This window comes from Tubulanus polymorphus, chromosome 3 (genome assembly GCF_964204645.1).
Source record: "Tubulanus polymorphus chromosome 3, tnTubPoly1.2, whole genome shotgun sequence".
NCBI classification, from domain to species: Eukaryota; Metazoa; Nemertea; class Palaeonemertea; order Tubulaniformes; family Tubulanidae; genus Tubulanus; species Tubulanus polymorphus.
This window is the reverse complement of record NC_134027.1, coordinates 21,562,766-21,582,991: the sequence shown is the minus strand read 5'-3', so window position 1 is coordinate 21,582,991 and position 20,226 is coordinate 21,562,766. Positions and strand designations below refer to the sequence as shown.

At 39.0% G+C, this 20,226-nt stretch overlaps 1 protein-coding gene across 1 annotated transcript; it reads right to left on the bottom strand.

Moving 5' to 3' along the window:
* Positions 1-3,241: 3,241 nt before the first annotated feature.
* Positions 3,242-20,139, bottom strand: LOC141901698 (uncharacterized). Its single transcript, XM_074789116.1, has 17 exons — positions 19,954-20,139; positions 19,259-19,342; positions 18,342-18,524; positions 17,177-17,225; positions 16,739-16,834; positions 16,545-16,612; positions 16,369-16,464; positions 15,204-15,299; positions 14,316-14,441; positions 13,606-13,801; positions 12,952-13,010; positions 12,744-12,872; positions 12,040-12,150; positions 11,299-11,356; positions 10,733-10,875; positions 9,272-9,336; positions 3,242-8,701 (listed from the first exon to the last, which is right to left on the bottom strand). Exons 1-17 carry the CDS (start codon positions 20,038-20,040, stop codon positions 5,470-5,472), a joined length of 4,878 nt encoding a protein of 1,625 aa, XP_074645217.1. The 5' UTR covers positions 20,041-20,139; the 3' UTR covers positions 3,242-5,469.
* Positions 20,140-20,226: the final 87 nt, after the last annotated feature.

Sequence of the window (20,226 nt, the reverse complement as noted above, 5' to 3'; positions counted from 1 at the left end):
AAATAGGAAATTACGTTAATTTTGTACCTCAACTGCGCTTTAGAAATCAGCTCAACAAAATGTTTACCAGAAATACTTGAAGATTATTTAGCACGAATCCTTTTCTAGATAAAATCAATGAGATTTTGTACTCCAATTGGTCGAAGAATTGGAAAATTTTGTCAGATTACAAAACTTCCCAATTTTTCAGAATTTCAAAAACGGCCATATTGGCCGTACGTAATAGTTGAACATATACTATATATAATAACAAATACCTAAAAAGGACTGGTTATCAGAACAGGTCTCCGTCACATTTTTTTGGAATATTTGGTATAATGACTGGAATTAGAGTTAAACGTCATTGATCTCCCAGTCACACAAGATAATAGGATATATGTGGATCTAAATCTCTCTAATATAGCTCCGTGCATCTGCCGTGTACCTACAACTCCGTACTTTGTACACACTGTACATACAAATAAATATATAGTAATATCAAATGCATTAAAAACAAAAAATAAAAATTGCCCTATATACACAAGCTGTGGAAATCTCATCAATCAAAGCTTTTTAGTGCGCTTTTGAAATGAACAACCCAATATGGCTGACTCGAGTTAGACGTACATGAGATATCCGCGAATGAACTCACAGCTACATCGCGATGTTTGATTTGATGATATTATTTAATGGATGAAGATAAAAATAAAAACCTATCTCCCTCGTCACTTTTCAGAAAAAGGGCTAATGAGAAAAGGGTATTTCTTTGCGAGACCAGCCTAGGAATTACATACTGACAAAAATTTGATAGGTAAGAACTGCTCTCAGAAATTCATGAAGTGCCGCAAACCGGCCACTAATTCAGGACTGGGATAAGGTTTGACATCGTTCGTTCGTTCGGTGTGAAGTAAACGAAGAAAATCACCCTAAATATTGTCTGGGAACAAGAAATAAGCACATTAAATGTATCTTTTTGCGAATGAAAATCTTTGAAAAGGAAAATGATCTCAATTGTTTTGCATAAATTATTAAATTACAATGGTGCCAGCTTCACATAAAGGATCTCTTAAAATTGATACTTTAAGTATCTCATCGCTTTTGAGGCAAACGTCTGGTCATTATCTAAAATGTTATGAATCGATCTTGAAATCACAATTTCCTACATTATTTACCAAGATTACAATTAACCTTCGATGTATTGACAAAACAAGATATCAAAGCTAAAATATGAATACGGCCTCTTTTTGTGTGTCATTCGAACCTAGCATTGATAACGGTAATAAAAACATAAATTCAAGTACCTTATGTTTGTGGATTCGAATTTGTGAAATCTAGTTGAAATTTGTAAGGTGGACCGGAAGGTGATTCTCTTCGGAGTGTTTTATCTCTTTTCGTCAAGTCTCGATTTCCTCGCAGTTTGACGGATTCGCTGGTCTATTTGGAAATTTTCAATCGAACTTGATAATCCAGTCGCTTTAAGAATTGATCACGAATTCATTTGTTTTCAAACAGTCTAAGCTTGCAGCTATCATTGAATACTCCAAGGTCTACGGCATTCACGCAGAATAGTCGGCACCATCCCGTGGTTTTCAAGACAGATAAAGTACACCTTGTGAAAGTCGAATAATCGCTTATATCGGATGAATATTATTGATGGTCCAGATTTTCCCTTCTCTTCTACAAGTCGTAGTTTCCGGAAAAAGCCTGGGAATCCGACTTATCATAAATCGGAGGATTTTTCTTGGTCCTAAAAGATCCGTCTTACGCAAGGTTGACTGTATCTTTTATAATCGAAAAAACACTAAAAGTTGGTTTTAATTTCCAAAAGTGAGGCATGTAAACATTGATGAAGTATCCCAGCCCATCACACACTCCAGTGTGTAAATTTTAGATACACTCATCGAAGATCTCAGTTGAAAATTGCGATTAAAATACTCCTGCTGAGCTGCCAGTGGAGCCTTAACGTTTATTTATCCACTCACTGTGTGAAACATATCCAAATGCTACGTGAAGACGGCGGCGGCCAAGCACTCTACAAAACCCTCTTTTTGGATAAAGTATTAGATGAAATGTTTTTCTGCTGTTTTGAAAATGTATTTATAAAGGTTTCTAACACATATAGATACAAAAGATTTTTCATTGCAGTTCCCCTTTAACTCAATGGACTAAAATAACTAGAGGGGTCCAGGGACACCATGCCCACTTGGAAAGTGGTTCCAAATGCTCAACAATCTAACAATTTCAATATTCAACGCCCCCTGGTGACCATATACAAAAACCAATGAACTTGAAACTCACCGCAATCATAGAACATGTCAGCAGCTACGATTGTGTAATCGATTGTGATAACAAAATATGCCTCGTTATCAATTTAATATGGAAATACTAAGTTATTCTACTATTTAACACCCCCTGGTGACCATATTCAAAACCCAATGACCTCGAAACTTACCATAATCATAGAACATGTCATGAACTACAACTTTGCAATTGATCATGGTAACAAAATATGCCTAGGTACCAATATAATAAGGAAATATTAAGTTATTCTACTATTCAACGCCCAATTGTGTCATAATTGGCTGATGAAAAATACCTGTCTCAGGTATATACATCTTTTTCACAAAACATCTCTTTCACAAATTGCAATGAGAAATGGCAAACCAGTAGGAAGCTACAGGACTCGGAATTCGGGCCAAAATTAACATTTTTGGGCACTAAAAAGGTCATAGGCCGGCCATCTTGAGTCCGATCGACCCAATTTTTGTTATGCTGATGGGCCCTGAGGGGATTCACATATATCCGAAAGATCAAGGTAATTGATCAAAGCGTCTTCAAAATTTCCCTCAAAAATGTGTAAAAAGTGCTGATTTTGGCGAACAACAATGGCTGCCAGTCGGCCATCTTGAATCTGACAGGACCAGTTTTTGGGCTGAAGATGTGTCTAGGGTAGATACATGTGTAAACCAAATATCAAGACGTTACCTTGAAGCGTCTTCAAAACTTCCCAAAATAACTGGATTCCGTCTACGGACGGACGAACGGACGAACGACGGACGAAAAGTGAACGCAATAGCCCGCTGGGACTAAAGTCCCAAGTGGGCTAATAAGTGGGTTAACCTCCAGATTAAAGTCAATATATACCTACTCAATGCGTAACAGGGTTATCCACACCCCAAAGGGCCCAGCTACTGGTATTCGAATCGTTAAGCTCAGAAAAATCAAAATATCCAAATAAACGCTAACACGTTCTATACACTGATTCTTGAATCTTTTATTTGAATAAATATATCTTTACATAGAATGGTAAACCGCGAACATTAAATATGAGATATAATAACTGTAATAAGGAATATTGCACCATCAAATAAAACCATCAAAGAACAATTTAAAGTTTTCTAAACCAGGGGCCCGTTACAAACAAGCTCTTGAAAATAAAAGTCAAAATTTATAGTTTATTTCCAAACTCATCATAAACTACGCGAACCAGGTGCAGACGTATTCTGAATATTTACAGTAAAGAATACCGTTTTTTAACATTCAAACATAAACACGGCCTGTAGCAGTAAAGCAAAAGTAAACACTTTTCAGCACTACTGGTGCAGTAAAAGTAACCATTTTGGTAAATTGTGCCCCTATGATAGATATCGTAACTGCTCATCATGATTTTTCAAACCCACCGTTACAAAAACCTAAGGAGAAATCACTGATGTCATTCGCACTGGGACATGTTAATTGCCTGTAAGTGATGCTTTGAAGTGCGCTAGGTTTTAGATAATAGGATCAACATTTTGTTAGTACTACAATTACGAATGCTGTGACAGAGATTTTTTTATATGTATTCCGGGTCGAAACGTTGTACATTTCAGCACAAATTGATATTTCTATGAAACTAAGCAAGTATGATAAATGCATGCATGTGAACACAAGACACACCTCATTGAATGCAGGAAACTCTGCCTTACTACAGTAGCCGCATTCACACTAGGATTTCAGTACGGTACAAAGAGTTCACACTTGGAAATTATTCGAGGCCTATTCGCGGCTTATTCAGTTCCGTACTGAAATACGCGGCTTATTAAGCGCGGAATGCGATTCCAAGCCGAAAACCTGATCTCAGTACGGAACTGAGCTGGCCGCGTATTTTCTGTAGTGTAAAGCAGATTCGCCGCTTAGCTAATTACACTCCCCTCTATCGGCACACCGGGTGATTACTATACCGGGCTTACTAAGTGCCAAATTGTCGACTCGTAGTGTGAACTAACTAGCTGTGTAAGCGCCGTATTTTGGTGAATTCGGCACCAGCAAAGTACGGTACTTCGTAAGCGCTGAATCTAGTGTGAACGTGGCTAATGATTGAACTTAGGAAATTTCACCAAGTTGACCGCATGCCCAGTTGGGAATCTTGGCAGTAAAAAGTTTTTCCAAACAAATCATTCACCAATGGTTTAGTCATTAGACTGGTACTGCAGGTACTGGTTGAATAAGGCAGAGTATACATGTAATCATTGAAAGGATATACACTGTCTTGTACAAATTCTTTTCGTAAGCATTTGTACGTAGGAGAAGGCAGTAATCTTCAGGTACGTATTTATGTAACATGAATTGGTGACTCACAAGCCAGCGTATTACCTAGCTGGTACAATTCTAAAATATCTAAAAATTCAACATACAGATCAAGTTAATAAAAATAAAAGGCCCAACTATTCCCACTTTTCGAAATAAAATACGTATATGTTAGTTGTTCAAGTGAGCAGAATAAATTTTGGATTAGTCAAGACCAAAACGTTGAAGTTTATCGCAATCATACAATATGAAAATGCCAAATGAGCTTCATTCTAAAAAAATTTATTCAGTTTAGTTGCAGCATATTTAGTTGTTGCAGTTGAACCTTATTATGAAGTTATATTGATAGAGTTTGTAGAGACCTTTCACTCGATTGCATTCAAAGTAAGTTTTTACCCTAATATCATTGGAGTTTTTTTTTTCCTGTATTTTCAAGTATATCGTTTCATTTTCATTTGTTGTAAATTGTAAATTATCATTAGAGTTGCGCTATAAAAGAAAATAAATTATCACTATCGTAGATGTCCTGCTCCGAATCGCTGCTCGAATAGTTTTTTTTTCCTTTATTTTCATGTATATCGTTTCATTTTCATTTGTTGTAAATTGTAAATTATCATTAGAGTTGCGCTATAAAAGAAAATAAATTATCACTATCATCGTTATTAAAATTTGGACATGATGAACCAAAGAACAGATACCCTGATTGCTAAAGCTTCATTCCAACAAGGTTTCACAGAAATCAAAAATGCAAACAAATACAATACAAACGAATATAATGTAAACGAATGGTTATATCGAGATTTATCAGTTAACAATTAAGGAACTTCAAACGAATATACCGAACCCTGAACAAGTCTCGCAGGAGAACGAGGAATGACGGCAGAATAATTCTCGTAATAAGACATCCGAGTTTTAATAGCGCAGTCATGTACTGACTTGTATCGATAACTGAGAACCGTTGTGACAATCGCTCCATTGTTTACCGATAAGTTTCAACAACTTGTCCTTGTCGCGGCTGTTCTGAACGATAATCGTCCACGAAACAGATTTCGGCGACTCTCGGCCGCCGTCTTCGTCTTTGCGAAAGTAATCCTTACTCGGATCAACGACGATGTCCTCGTCGTGGTCGGAGAACTCGAACGTCACGTCGTTCGATGTGAAGTCGCTGACGACGACGCGACGCAGATACTCGAGTCGACGAACGTCGCAGACCTCGTACTGGACGTTGTCCGGCGGACTGCGTACGAAATCCAACAGCGGATAGTTCGCGTAGTCCTCTTTGACGATACAGAGATATCGATCGGTCAATATAATCGAGCGCGCTTGGTCGCGCCGACCGCGATTTCGCGGCGATTCCGACGACGGTTCGAGTCGGAAAACGAGCAAATAACTGAGAATCGTGAACGCAGTCGGATTTTCGATCTTTATTTTCAGGTATCTGTGAATGAGGAAGCACAGCTCGGCGATCGACTCCTCGCTGGCGTAGACGAATTTCACCTTGCATCGTTGGCTTATTTGCGACGCGATCGGCTCGCTGCGCGAATACCGCGCGTAGATGTCCTGCTCCGAATCGCTGCTCGAATAGTCCGATGACGAATTCGCCGGGCACTTCATCAACACCGACATCAACTGATGAACGAACGCGTCGGTCAAACTCATACTGCGCGCCATACACGTGTAGACGCTGTCGCCGTCTATACCGGCTAACCGGAAACACTGGTCGAATAATCCGATGTCGACTTGTTTAAGATTTTTCAGCGGTAATACGGCGATACAGCGCAACGATTCTTGTAACGGCGTTTTCATAACAGGGATAGGATCTCTGTGCGCGCCGACCGTAGAATCGGATTGAGTTCGGACATGTTTTTGCCAGGTCGTCGGTTGCGTTCGGTTTATCACGGTTTCTTCATCCGACACTATATATATCGCTTTACTGCTCAGAAATATACACGTTACAACGGTGACATCCGGGCTCGCGTAAGGAATAACTGGACTCCATAAAATGTGCCTCAATTCTTCATTTTCGAGACCGCATTGCACGAGGTTATTATGGAAATAGTTAATGATTTCATCACCAGACTTCTGGGACAATGATTTCATGGCTGATGATAATTCCATCACATTTTCTGTGTTGCGTATTTGAGTCTCAATTTGTTCCACGAACTCCGAGTTTTCATAAACGTATGGTAAAGCGGATGTTGTGCAACAAGATGAACTCGGTGCTGGTGAACATTTCAATCCATCCTGAAGGCTATCATCTGTTTTCGCAGTAGAGAGCGCTTGTTTAGAATCTTCAACCTCACTTTCGAACTGTTCTGAAGGTTTATCCATGTCAGTGTGCTGTTCCGAGGGTTTCTCTCTGTAAGTTGTCTGTTCTGAAGGTTTCACCATATCAGTTTCCTGTTGTGAGGGTTTATCAATGTCAGTTTGCTGTTCCGAGGGTTTTTCCACATCAGGTTTTTTTTCTGAGAGTGTAACCATATCAGTTTGCTCTTCTGAGCATGTATTTATGTCAATTTTCTGGTGTTCTGAGGATGTCCCCATATACGTTTGCTGTTCTGAGGATTTATCCATATCAGGTTCTTTTTCTGTGGGTGTGATCATATCAGCTTGCTCTTCTGGCAAAGTATTCATGTCATTTTGCTGGTGTTCTGAGAATGTTTCCATTGATGTTTGCTGTTCTGAGGGTTTGGTCATGTATATTAGCTGTTGTGAGTGTTTGTCCATGTCACTTTGTTGGTCTGAGGGTTTATACATATCTGATTGTTGACCTGAGGGTGTTTCCTTGTCCAATTGCTCTTGTGAGACTACGTCTACCTCTGCAAGTTGATCTGGCTCTGTCACTTGTTGGTCTGAAACCAATTCATCAGTGATTGAAAAGTCATTTTCTTCACTCTGTACACTAAGCTTTAAAACCGAATTTCCAAGTCCGAGGTTCTTTTCCTTTGTTGAATTTGATGGATCTGGAGTTAACCGCCCAGGGGTATCTATCATATCGTCCTCCTCAGCAGTTTCCCAGTATTCCTCATCGAGTGTTGTCTCCGACATATTCGATCCAAATCCTGTTGCGCCTTCTAAACTTACAGCATCAAAATTTGCATTGTGACCATTTCCTTCAGCGCGATCTATAGGCAGTAATAATTTACGCCTTTGTTGCATCAGTTGACAGAGGAATAAATCTCTTTTCTCTGCAGATAGGAAAAAACATTTAAACACCGGTGACCAATCCTCTACGACTTCGATGGCCGATCCAACCGGTAATTCGGTTTTGTACGGAAGAGGAACCGATTCAAACGTCAATTCTAAACCGTACAACAACACTTCAAGCTTTCCCGAACATTCGTCGCTCTTGGTCATAAACTGCACGTCCTTCACCGTATTCACTAGCGGATGAATTTGTACGATTTCGTATTGATATTTGTCGGTCGGCGTCGCGTTGATTTCGAACGTCGGAATCGGAAAATGAAGGATATTCTCGTGAATCAGGTAGAGATTGCGTCGCGTCAGCGCGACCGCCGAGCACACGCGGTTATCCGTCAGCTGCTGCTGCGTTTCGACGTACGTGTAGTGCACGATTTCGAGATTTTCGCGCGGTTCGTGGCGTTGGATTTCCATTTGTAGCCGCTGCTCGGCTACGTCGGCATACTGTACGACCAGAAGCACGTCTTGATCGTTGATTTTACACAGATCGCGCAATCGAGCGACGAACCGTTCGATTTGAAACGCGTCCGCCGGTCGAAACGTAAACGTGCCCGGCGACCCGATAAACGCTTCTTCGACGCGCGCGTACATTCCGCAGTAACCGACGATGACCTCTTGTAAGTTGTTGATCGGAATGCTGTAGACGTGCGACAGATCGGTTTTGCGCGACGTCGAACATTTCAGTTTGAATATGTGCAACATTTCGTTGGTTAAAACGACGCTAGCGAAAAACGACGTCTGCTCCGATCGATACGGGTAACACCGACACCAAAGCACGGAGAATATGTGTTCGTTTTCGTCGCACGGAGAACCGGTTATTCCCGGTATATGAGTCTGTATGTTTAAACTAGAGATAAGCAGTTTCACGTGCGTAACGAATTCGCTATCCTCGACTCCGGGCAACTGCGGTGGAATGATACTCGAACAAGTGGCCGACTGCACGATCTCTTCAGATCTAGAAAACAAAGCGCAACAAAAAAGGTTTCAGTTGCTTTCGAGGTTGCATGAGAATTTATATGTACTCAAAGCTTCTTGTAACCAATTTCACCAAGGGAGAATGCGATCGCTCATTTTCTAGCGAACAATATTCAACGCTGATCTTCATAAGATCTGCTTAGAAAATCTGCTCATCGTAAAAGGCTGATGCAGAGATACTGCTGAACAGTTATGGATTCAGATATGACTCTAGAGTTACTTTCTGATGAGATATTCACTTTTTAAACTCGGGAATTGCTTCTTGATGTCAAACTGGATCCAAAGGAAACCCATAGAATTTTAATTGGGCAAAAAATAAACTCATCTAATGTAGAAGTGGGTCCAGAATGTCGAAATCTGGCGTGAATGAGGGCAACAGATGTCTTTTCTTTTGAAGAAAAATTATGATCCACAATTATGATTGAAGAAACGCGAAGAGAGTAGTGATGTTTCCACTCAATTCAATGAGCCATTTTCAAAACAGAAATCTTTTTCTACTGAAGTAAGGTCGTATTTGAAGCAAATGATTATCAAATTTCTACTCCACTACCTGACAGATGACTGTTCACTTGATGTAGACACTCTATTTGAATTAACTGAACCGACATCGAACACCTATCAAAGAAAGAAACAAACTAGGGGTCCAGGGACACCATGCCCACTTGGGAAGTGGTTTCAAATGCTCAACAATCTAAGAATTTCAATATTCAACACCCTCTGGTGACCATATACAAAAACCAATGACCTTGAAACTCAATACAATCATAAAACATGTCAGCAGCTACGATTTTGTAATTGATTGTGATAACAAACAATGCCTCGTTGACAATTTAATATGGAAATACTAAGTTATTCTACTATTCAACGCCCCCTGGTGACCATATTCAAAACCCAATAACCTTGTAACTAACCATATTCATAGAACATGTCATGAACTACAACTTTGCAATTGATGATGGTAACAAAATATGCCTAGGTACCAATATAATAAGGAAATACCAGGTTATTCTACTATTCAACGCCCCCTGGTGACCATATACATTAACTAATGTCCTTAAAACTCACCATAATCATGGAAGATGTCATGAGCTACAACTTTGCAATTGATTGCGGTAACAAAATATGTATTGGTACGAATATAATATAGAAATACTAAGATATTGTATTATTCAACGCCCCCTGGTGGCCATATACAAAAAACAATGAACTTGAAACTCACCCCAATCATAGAACACGTTATACGCTACAACTTTCTAATTCATTGTTGTAGCAAAATATGCTTAGGTATCAATATAATGTCGAAAAACTTTTTCCCACCTACAAATAAGTACTAATGACACCAAGATGGCCGCCAATTGCATCATAATTGGCAGATCAAAAATACCTGTCTCAGGTATAAAACATCCCTTTACAAAGAATACCCATCACAAATTGCAATGAGAAATGGCAAACCAGTAGGAAGCTACAGGACCTAGAATTCTGGCCAAATTTGACATTTTTGGGCACTTAAAAGGTCATAGGACGGCCATCTCGAGTCAGATGGACCCAATTTTTCTTATGCTGATGGGCCCTTGGTAGATTCAAATATAATCGAAAGATCAAGGTAAATGATCAAAGCGTCTTCAAAATTTCCCTCGTAAACTTCGAAAATGTGTAAAAAGTGCTTTTTTTGGCGAACAACAATGGCTGCCAGTCGGCCATCTTGAATCTGACAGGGCCAGTTTTTGGGCTGAAGATGTGTCTAGGGTAGATACATGTATAAACCAAATATCAAGACATTACCTTGAAGCGTCTTCAAAACTTCCCAAAATAACTGGATTCCGTCGACGGACGGACGGACGACGGACGAAAAGTGAACGCAATAGCCCGCTGGGACTAAAGTCCCAAGTGGGCTAAAAAGTAAAGGCCCATTACGACCTAGGAGACAGAGGGCACGTAGTAAAATAATGAATCCAGACAATAGCCTTAGCGGTTTAGTCAAAAACAATTGTATAAAATAGAACTTTTTTACCTGATCTGAAATCTGTATATCATTAAGTAGACTCAGCCAACCTTCGCCACCTTGTGCGCGAATAGTTTCGACTTGTAATCGAAAATATTCAGCTTCCCTCGTTGCTCCCTCGGTCGCTGTTTCATCCGACTCTCTAGTTCTCACTGTAGATATGAATAAGTTGAATGATGAAATTTTCTAATTTGTTGGCACGGTTATCAAGCTTTCCTAACTCGTAATCACGAAAGTTTGAACAGCTAAATGTTTTTTAAAGGAAGGTGAGAGACAAAGATCATGTCATCAGGTAAGGGTCAGTTTATATTGTTTTTTTTTATATCTTAAGTTTATTTGCCGTAAAAGCTGAGCGGCCAGTTGTAGCTCCATAACAAACTAAATCACACCCACTGGAGTCAGGTGGGGGACTGATCAGTTTTAGAAAATAGAATATTTGAATTTTAAATTACAGGATAATGAAACATATTGTATTTATTGTTAATCAATCCTTGGAAAACATCTTAGCAATAGTGGACTTGTATTGAATAAGTTTACAAAACCAATGAAGGTCACATTACGTACATTATGATTACCTGTTTGATCATCCAATATTCCTTCCTCTAAATCTGCTATCGAAACTGAATGAGCTTGCTGAAAAAACAAAATAGAAATTCAACCAAAATAGGTGCAACGGAAAATAAGATAAAATATATACAGAAATAGAATGAAATTAAGAACCTTTACGATATTTCAGGCCTTCTCTAGTGGGTTTAAAAAAATCTATCAAGCTCATACAGTCAACTACCCTTATATGGTATTGACGAGGACTTGCAATATCAATATGATATTCGTAAGTGTAGTACAGTATAAGCATATAAATACTAGAAGACCAAAGGTGCTGTGCTCTTGAGGTCCAGGATTCATGATATTGATGAAAACATATCATTACTACTCTTTTAAAAAGTGCCCTAGGGCACTACAGCAAGACTGAAGCCTTGTCTATCATTTTGATTAAATTCCGCTAAACTGCAATTTTCAACACACACACAGACAGTGGTAGGCAGGAACAATTACTTCAGATCGATTTGTTTTACCTACGAATTGTGCTCATTCCCTGAGAGCTACTAAACTGAAGAGTTTCATCAGGCCAAATGAAATATACGATATAAATGTTTCTACCATATATGCAGTAACAATATAAGTGTAGTCAACTGTATAAATGTAGGCCTATTTCTGGTGTAACAGTAGAGTGCCCTAAAATTATATTAAACATGTATTGATTGTTGGGCTTTGCAGAATTTCTACAAATGAAGTTCTTGTCTGATTAACCGAACCTTTTTTGGTTTTTTCGACTTTTCTCGTCCTTGTCGAGCTTTATGAATAGCTTGTAATATCGCCACAGTGTCCAATTCTTTCTGACTCGGGCGTAAATTATCTAAACACAACTGCAACAAGAAATATACGTACCATACTGAAAAGAATATCTACCAAGACTTATCTGACAGGGTTGGGTTCAGGGACAGACTTTGATGGGAGCACTAATAAATGAAAAGGACAAATAAGGGCAAGTATCTACATACAGCGAGCTCGCTGCCAAAATAGGGGTCTGCAATCTCCAGACAAAGCTCTCTCAAATTGGGTCTAAATCTGATTTAAGGGGCTAGTTTCAAGAAACGGACTAACTACCAAATCAATTTACCATTAAAAGGCTAAGCCTCTTTGAGAAACCGAGCCCTGGCATTTATTTCAATTGTTGATAACTAACAACTGCAGAACAGGTTAACAGGTAAACAGTACATATAAGGGCAAGTATCTACATACAGCGAGCTCGCTGGTCTGCAATCTCCAGACAAAGCTCTCTCAAATTGGGTCTAAATCTGATTTAAGGGGCTAGTTTCAAGAAACGGACTAACTACCAAATCAATTTACCATTAAAAGGCTAAGCCTCTTCGAGAAACCAAGCCCCGGCATTTATTTCAATTGTTGATAACTAACAACTGCAGAACAGGTTAACAGGTAAACAGTACATAACACATACCTCACTACAGCGATCACCAAACAGTTCAAACACTTTAGTCCTATAGTCTAAAACTATAGTTACTGGGTTACCCATTAGTAATAGTTTCTCAAGACAGGGTAATCGACTGATATGACTGACTTCCATCACCTTAAATAAAAAAAATACCCAGTAACCCAACCACTAAATGATTTTCTACGGCCATGTTTTTTTCTAAAATGAAGTTTACCTTGGAAATATCATTACTGCTTAAATCGAGTATTTCAAGAGAATAAAGTTTTGACAATCCTGAAAAATAAGATAACAAATATGTTCATTTAGGCTTTATAGAGAAATTGAATTCATAGAGAGCACATTATATTTTCTCTGTACTCTGGTTCATTTGTCCAATGGATAGTGGAGAAGGTGGTTCATCAAAAAAGGATTTGTTGATAACCCAATAGCATCTAATGCCACAAGACCTCATAACGTCCTTCTGTATAAACACATACCAATACTTGTTGAGAGCCCAATGTGGCATGCTGATACAAATAACCGATAAGATTTTGCGTTGAACTTTGACAATGGCATTGTAAATCTGATCGGGCTAATTTTTGGGCAGCAGATGTGTCTAGGGTAGATGCATCAAGACGACACATCAAAGCCGGTTGGAAACATCTCCAAAAAAGCGCTTGACTCCATCTAGCTACGGATGGACAAATGATGGACGAATGAACTAAATGTAATAGCCCTCCTCCAGAACAGGACTCAATCTATATATACGGTCTAAGCATTCTGGTACAAATTACCCGGTAAGCAATCTTAAGGTTTAACCAGGGACCGATTAGTTCTATCGAGGGTGACCATCGTGCGCAAGTAAAAGCAAACAAATCTGTACATGTACCTTGTAATGAAGTAATGTTGTTTCCGGAAAGATTCAATTTTTTCAAGTTTCCCAGTTTCGTATGAAGAGCGTTTAAATCGTGTAGCGCGTTATGAGACAAGTCTAAATTCATCAGTTCACTCAGTTCCGATAAATGTTCAATCCTCAAAAGTTTATTGTGACTCAAGTTTAAATGTTCAACTTTTCTGATCAATTTCTGAAAATATAAACAGAATGAACAACAATGAAAAACCAGTTCCTCGAATTCGGAGGAATTCCCTGGATAGAAGAATAACCCACAACCTAAAGATCAAACTCCTTGTTTTTTCTAACATTTCTTTCAGACAGAATATTCAGAGAATTTATTAGAATGTTAAACAAGATGAAATTTTGGTTAGTTACCAAACTAAGTAACACCAAGAACTTCATCCAACAGGAAATCTACACATCTTGCCTCGGCAGGGATTTGAACCCGATGGCATCACTACACCCAGCCAAGACACAAAACTCTGCCACACTTGACCGGGTCCGGATTGGCTAATAATGACATCATCTAAGCTTCGCGAGTAGCTGCTCAGTTGGTCTAGTGTGGCAGGGTTTCGTACCGTGGCAATCTCGATGCCAGTGATCAGGTTCGAATCCCTGCCGGGGAGGATGGAAATCTAATGATGGAATTATAAATTTGGATGAAAGAAAAAATACTGCAGAGTTTTGACTTGTAAATTACGTACCACGCTTTCTTCCAACGACGATATTTCATTATGACTAAAATCAGCGAATCTCAAGCACAACCAAAACGGAATCAAATATCCGTGTCCATCAATTGGCATATCCGCTACATCCCTCATTAGTATATCCTACAACGATATATCTATATACATGATCAAAAATGTAAAATATATGACGAAAACTGCATCAGAATTCATGGCATCGCAGATCCAAATTGGTGGATATTCAACGCTACTTTGAACCCATCTTTTTCAGCCAAATAAAGCAATTTCCACACGAATCAAAAGACTTAATCGATACAGATAGAAACCCATATACACTCATGGAAAAAAAGAACTTCTATAAGCGGACCTATTACGGGTAATAGGCCTAACGTTCGTTACCGGAAGTAGGTATCAGTTTTCGCGTCAGCCGACTACATTTCAATGAAAATCCGTCGGTTCAAGTTTCCAGTAAGCATTTTCTCAAAAAATTGGGAAATCTTGGAAAAGGTGAGAGCGTGTATAGTTTTAGAGAAAATGCTTACTGGAAACTTGAACCAACGGATTTTCATTGAAATGTAGTTGGTTGACGCGAAAACTGATACCTACTTCCGGTAACGAACATTAGGCCTATAACTCGTATTGCAATTGTTTGAGTATACAGACTTAGAAAGGAGACTATTTAAACAGAGGCTACTTCTGTTTGGCCTAGTGTTCGAAGAACTTCCTCCAGTCAATTAACCAGCCACCGACCCTTATTTTTCCCCTTGCCTCAATTTTCAATGCCTTTCTTGAACACTCACTGCTATTCAAGGCCTTTTTGAGATTTCTTCAATTAACTGGGGGTGCCCGTAATGAACCGTGTATCGATACTGAAAGACACTAATCATCGAAAATGATGTACCTCACCTTTAGTGAGTTGATCGTATGACGAACTGATAGAGTTTTAACAGTTCTCTTTAAGACTTCAACTCCATTTATCATGGCTGCATTACAATTTACAATCTAAAATTAGAAAACAAAACATTTCAACGTCCCTCTGAAAAATAAAGCACACACACGTTATTTTAATTTTTACGTGCCGCCATCTTAAAGGTAGAATCTAGAATGGGGGCTGATACGAGCCACATAACTCAAATTGATTAAAGAAACACAACTGTGTAACTTTTTAGGTCCTAGAAACAACTTTTAGTTCTTTTCAGGCCCTAAAATTTTTTCAGGATCTACAACCTAAAAAAAACCTTACGTTGGGTGCTGAAATCAACTACCAGGTTTTCACAGCATGCTAAAGCATCTTTTATTTTCTTCATCAATTTGAAATTTTATGGCCTGAATCAGCCAACAAATACAATTCATTTATATCCCTTAGACAGTGTCTCAATCTATATGGTAAAGTTTCATCTAATGGGTAGCCTAGCAATGATGCAATTCACTGACTCAGTTAAGCAATGAAATTTGTTCAGTTGAATATCAGTCTTTCCAAAAAGAAAAATTTTCACTGACTTGACTAACAGTTTCCCAAATTGACTGGTATAAGTCATCCTCCCCCGGCAGGGATTCAAACCTGATGGCATTGAGATTGCCACGGTATGAAACCCTGCCACACTAGACTGAGTGCGCAGTTACGCGCGCAGCTTAGATGATGTCATTATTAGCCAATCAGATATTCTGTTTCATTTTAGCCCGGGTTTTCCCATTTATGGTTCTTCCGTGAAATTTACCCCAGCGATTATACAACGAGCAATCTGATTGGTGCCACAAGATCAAGGTAATTAATCGAAGCGTCTTCAAAATTTCCCTCAAAAAGTTCAAAAATGTGTAAAAAGTGCTGATTTTGGTGAACAACAATGGCTGCCGGTCGGCCATCTTGATTCTGACAGGGCCAGTTTTTGGGCTGAAGATGTTTCTAGGGTAGATACATGTGTAACCCAAATGTCAAGACATTACATTGAAGCGTCTTAAAAACTTCCCAAAATAACTGGATTCCCTTTACAGACGGACGGATGGACGAAAAGTGAACGCAATAGCCCGCTGGGACTAAAGTCCCAAGTGGGCTAAAAAGATTTGAACCAACCTCTAAATGCTCTAAATTTCGGAACACGGTCATGTCAAACTCGAGTGCATTCATATCAATATTACTATCTCCGACTGGGTCTCGTGATCCCACAATCTACAATCATCAAATCAACACCATTTTTCTAAAATGTCATGGGGTTATTCTCAAAAAAGAATAACAAATTGATACCATACCCGTAGTTTTTGATCCAAAGTGACAAAGTCTAAAATATGTCCGATGTCCTTTTTCTTATCACCAGACTCTACAACAAGACCAATCAACAAAAAAGATTGAAAAATGGCATAATTCTGTAATATCCATTTATTTCCACACTTTGGATGCCGACTATTTTATGTCCACGTCTACGCAACTGGATGCAGTTACTTACCACAAGTGGGCTCTGCTAGCTTCAGGCGTTCATTTATAGCGTACAGCTGTAGTGGTGTTAACGAGAATATACCTTTCGACTGAAGCAATCCATCACCTAATTCAATGGAAAAAGATTTGAGGCAAAGAACACATGAAACAACTGTAAAAGTGAGATGTGGCAAAGTTAAGGGTACAGAAATGAGAGGGGTGGAGGCTATTTTGGGTACTGGTACCTATGCGGTTTATTCCCCATTATTGTTAAATCTGCTCTGAGTAGAAGATACCCTAAAAAGGGCACTTTTTCATGTAAGCAGCATTTCTTTAATAAATTTTCAGTGTCAAATATGTTTCCTTCAAAAAATATGCTGAAAACAGCTTTCTCGTTGTGCCAGCTCAGAGACCCGATATCGGGCCCTAAAACACGAAAATAAATGGAAGACACCTTTTTTAATTTTACCTTTGAGATAAAGGGTCTCAGCCAAACTTTCTGTTATACCATGGATTTCCTAAAATAAATAACTCAGTCATTTCACAAAAAACATCAACGCAACTACTTAATATTCACTTAAGGTAGGGGCACACGAGCGTATTTTTTCGCCCAATTCGCTCGTGTGGCCACTCACGGCGACGACGATTTCGTCGGCCGACTCGATCGCCCGGCGAATCGCCCGTATCAAACATGTTTGATATTTTCGCCCGATTATTTACGCCGGCGATCGATCGCCCGCAAATTCGCTTGTCTGCCCGCACTCAGCGAATTTCGCCGAGCGATCCATTTTTATCAACGAATAGGATGCATTGTTGATATCATGTGATTCGTTAACTCTCTCCCTCTTAGTGCCAGTCGCTGACCGAATTTCGCTATGTGTGCCCGCTCGTATCGGGCGTATAATTTCATCGGCGAATTCGCTGGCAAATTTAATCGTCGCGATCGGGCAAAAAATACGCTCATGTGTCCCTAGCTCAAGGCCCATCAGGTGAAACAATGAGGAACTGTGACAAGCTAGGACCCGGCTAGGTAGCTATAGTACTAGTAGTTTGTCAGTGACTGTGGTTCAATTTCTTTCTTGTACATTTTATTGAAATTTGAATTATACTGGTTTATACAAATACCATGTACACTTGGAAAAGTTAAACCCTCTCTACAGTGAACACCTCTCCACAAATTTCATTTTCAACGATTTATTTATTAGAATTTTGCAACTTTGTGTGGATATCTTTTGTGGACAGCCCCTTATAGTACAATGAAGTAGAACTATTAAGGCAATCATAAAACAGAAAATCATGACCCAAATATGATAAATCAATGTTTCACTGGATATAGCAGTAACGCAAGTGGCATGTGTGTCAAAAGGACATCTTATCCAAAATTCAATTCATCTGCAATAAACTTTCACCTAGATTTTAACCTCCCAGCAAATCAGATAGGCCTATCTCGATAAAACTCAGATTAATGTTTAGGTCTCATATACGACACGATTTTCATTAACCGTTTGTAGAATTTGAGATATTATAGTTAGATTTGAATTCAATTTGAGATGAAATCCGGCATCTTCGTCCGCAGGATCCTAACATGCCACAAGCGTCCTCGTCGCTCCAAAAAACTATGATTACGTACTTACATATTTATGGAAGTCAAGGAAATGTGCCAGCACTGGCGGAATCGTAAAGTTTAACGTATGCAGTACACTTTGTATGTAAATCTCCAAATCCATCTGTCGTCTTTTTATAAAAGATTCTGACATTTTACCAAATATTTTCTTCGGCGGCAAAATATTCTTGTCGATCTTGTGGTCAGCTACAAGCTAATAAGAAATTTCCCGTTATCGTAATAACCTAATAATCATCCTGCCCATCAATTTTTGGCTTATCCAAACCATTAAGTCTACTGATATGTGAGTTGTTTTTAGAACCGAACCAAAAATTTGGATTCTGAATAAATTTCAACCTCTCAATATTTCGACTCTTCGGTTTTCATGATTGTGGGACTCAGCATGGGATATCACTTTCTGGATAAGCCAGCTTGGCTCATTCTGTGTCTGTCTCCGTTATAGCAAATCTTTTAACTTGTCATTTGTAAAGAAGACAATTTTCAATTTGAAAACCAGACTCAGAGCTTCAAGACAAATGGAGGTTTTGGTTGCCATGTCCAGTTTGAAGGCCAAGTTTCCGAGTGGGGACAAAGCAGAGTTCTCGAATCCAAACACAGGGTAAAATTGATAAGTCCAGAACAGTCAGTCAGCATCCAAAGCAGGAGTCCAAAAACCAAAGACCAGGATCCAGTTCCACAGTTGTGAGTTAGAGTTAACTCTGAGTTAAATTAGTTCATTTTCAATGAGTTAACTCAGGGTCAAATCTTAACTCACAACTGTGGAACTGGGTCCTGGGTCCAGTTGCTCAAAAATTGGTTAAAGATAGCCGGGGGATAAATACCGTAGAAACAACGCTATTTAAATTGTCAATATGTCAACTATCCACTGTGGTTAACTATAACCAATTTTTGAGCAACTGGACCCTGAAATCGACAGCACTTTCTTACCTTTTCGTGCATATCGTGAAATTCGCTGTAACGATGTTTAACCGTCCAACTGAATCTACCCATTGACACTTCTACTATATACAGCTGTAATGAAATAAACAAAATACAAGAACCAGGTAGCTCATAGCCTTAATGTTATCTTCAGGTTCAGGGGCTGATCCAGGGATAATGTCTAGGGTAGCACAACTTATTAAAAGGGCATTTTGAAATAAAAAGGGCATTCTGAAATTTTGAAAATCTGCCTTTAGCTGCAAGCAATCAAAGTCCTGACGTGGAGTGCTTTCTAGCAAATTAACTGCATTGCGATGTAGTTTCCAGCCAATAACGACAAAATCTTGAAGAATTGATCTCTTAGTTTAAAATCATCCAGCAGGGCCTACCTTGTCTTGTAACAATGTGCCCTTTTCTACTTTGGGCATGAAAAGAAGGCACGAGATATTTCGCGATGGTAGAAAGAACTAAAGTGCTACCGTCTAAATCCATACCTGAGGCTAAGCTGCATTGGTAAAATATCACTGCCTTTGATTGATTAGGCCGAAATCCTCGACCGAAATAAGAAATTTGTAAGAAATCAAATCTATTTAAAAGTTAAACTTTTTTTACGACTGGACCCTTGTATACCGTAATCATTAAGTTTCATAAGTTTTTATGGCATCGACATTAGTAGTGAACATGGTGGTGGTACAAAAACTTACAGTAAAATTTTCATTGCTTTGAGTTCCAATAATTTTCACGGTTCTCGAAGCGCTAAAAATGTCCAAATTCTTTCCAAACTGAGCCATTGTTCTGGTTCTACCTCACAACAATCATACACTTATACTAAAACTGATAACCGTCGCGGACGCCATCAAGGCCTAAATGGGTTTTTTCTTTTGGGGAAAATATAAAATTCCCAGGGATTTGTTTTGATTTACTTCCGTATATTTAGCGCCATCTACACAGCAATCTAGAAACTACCTTTACTTTTC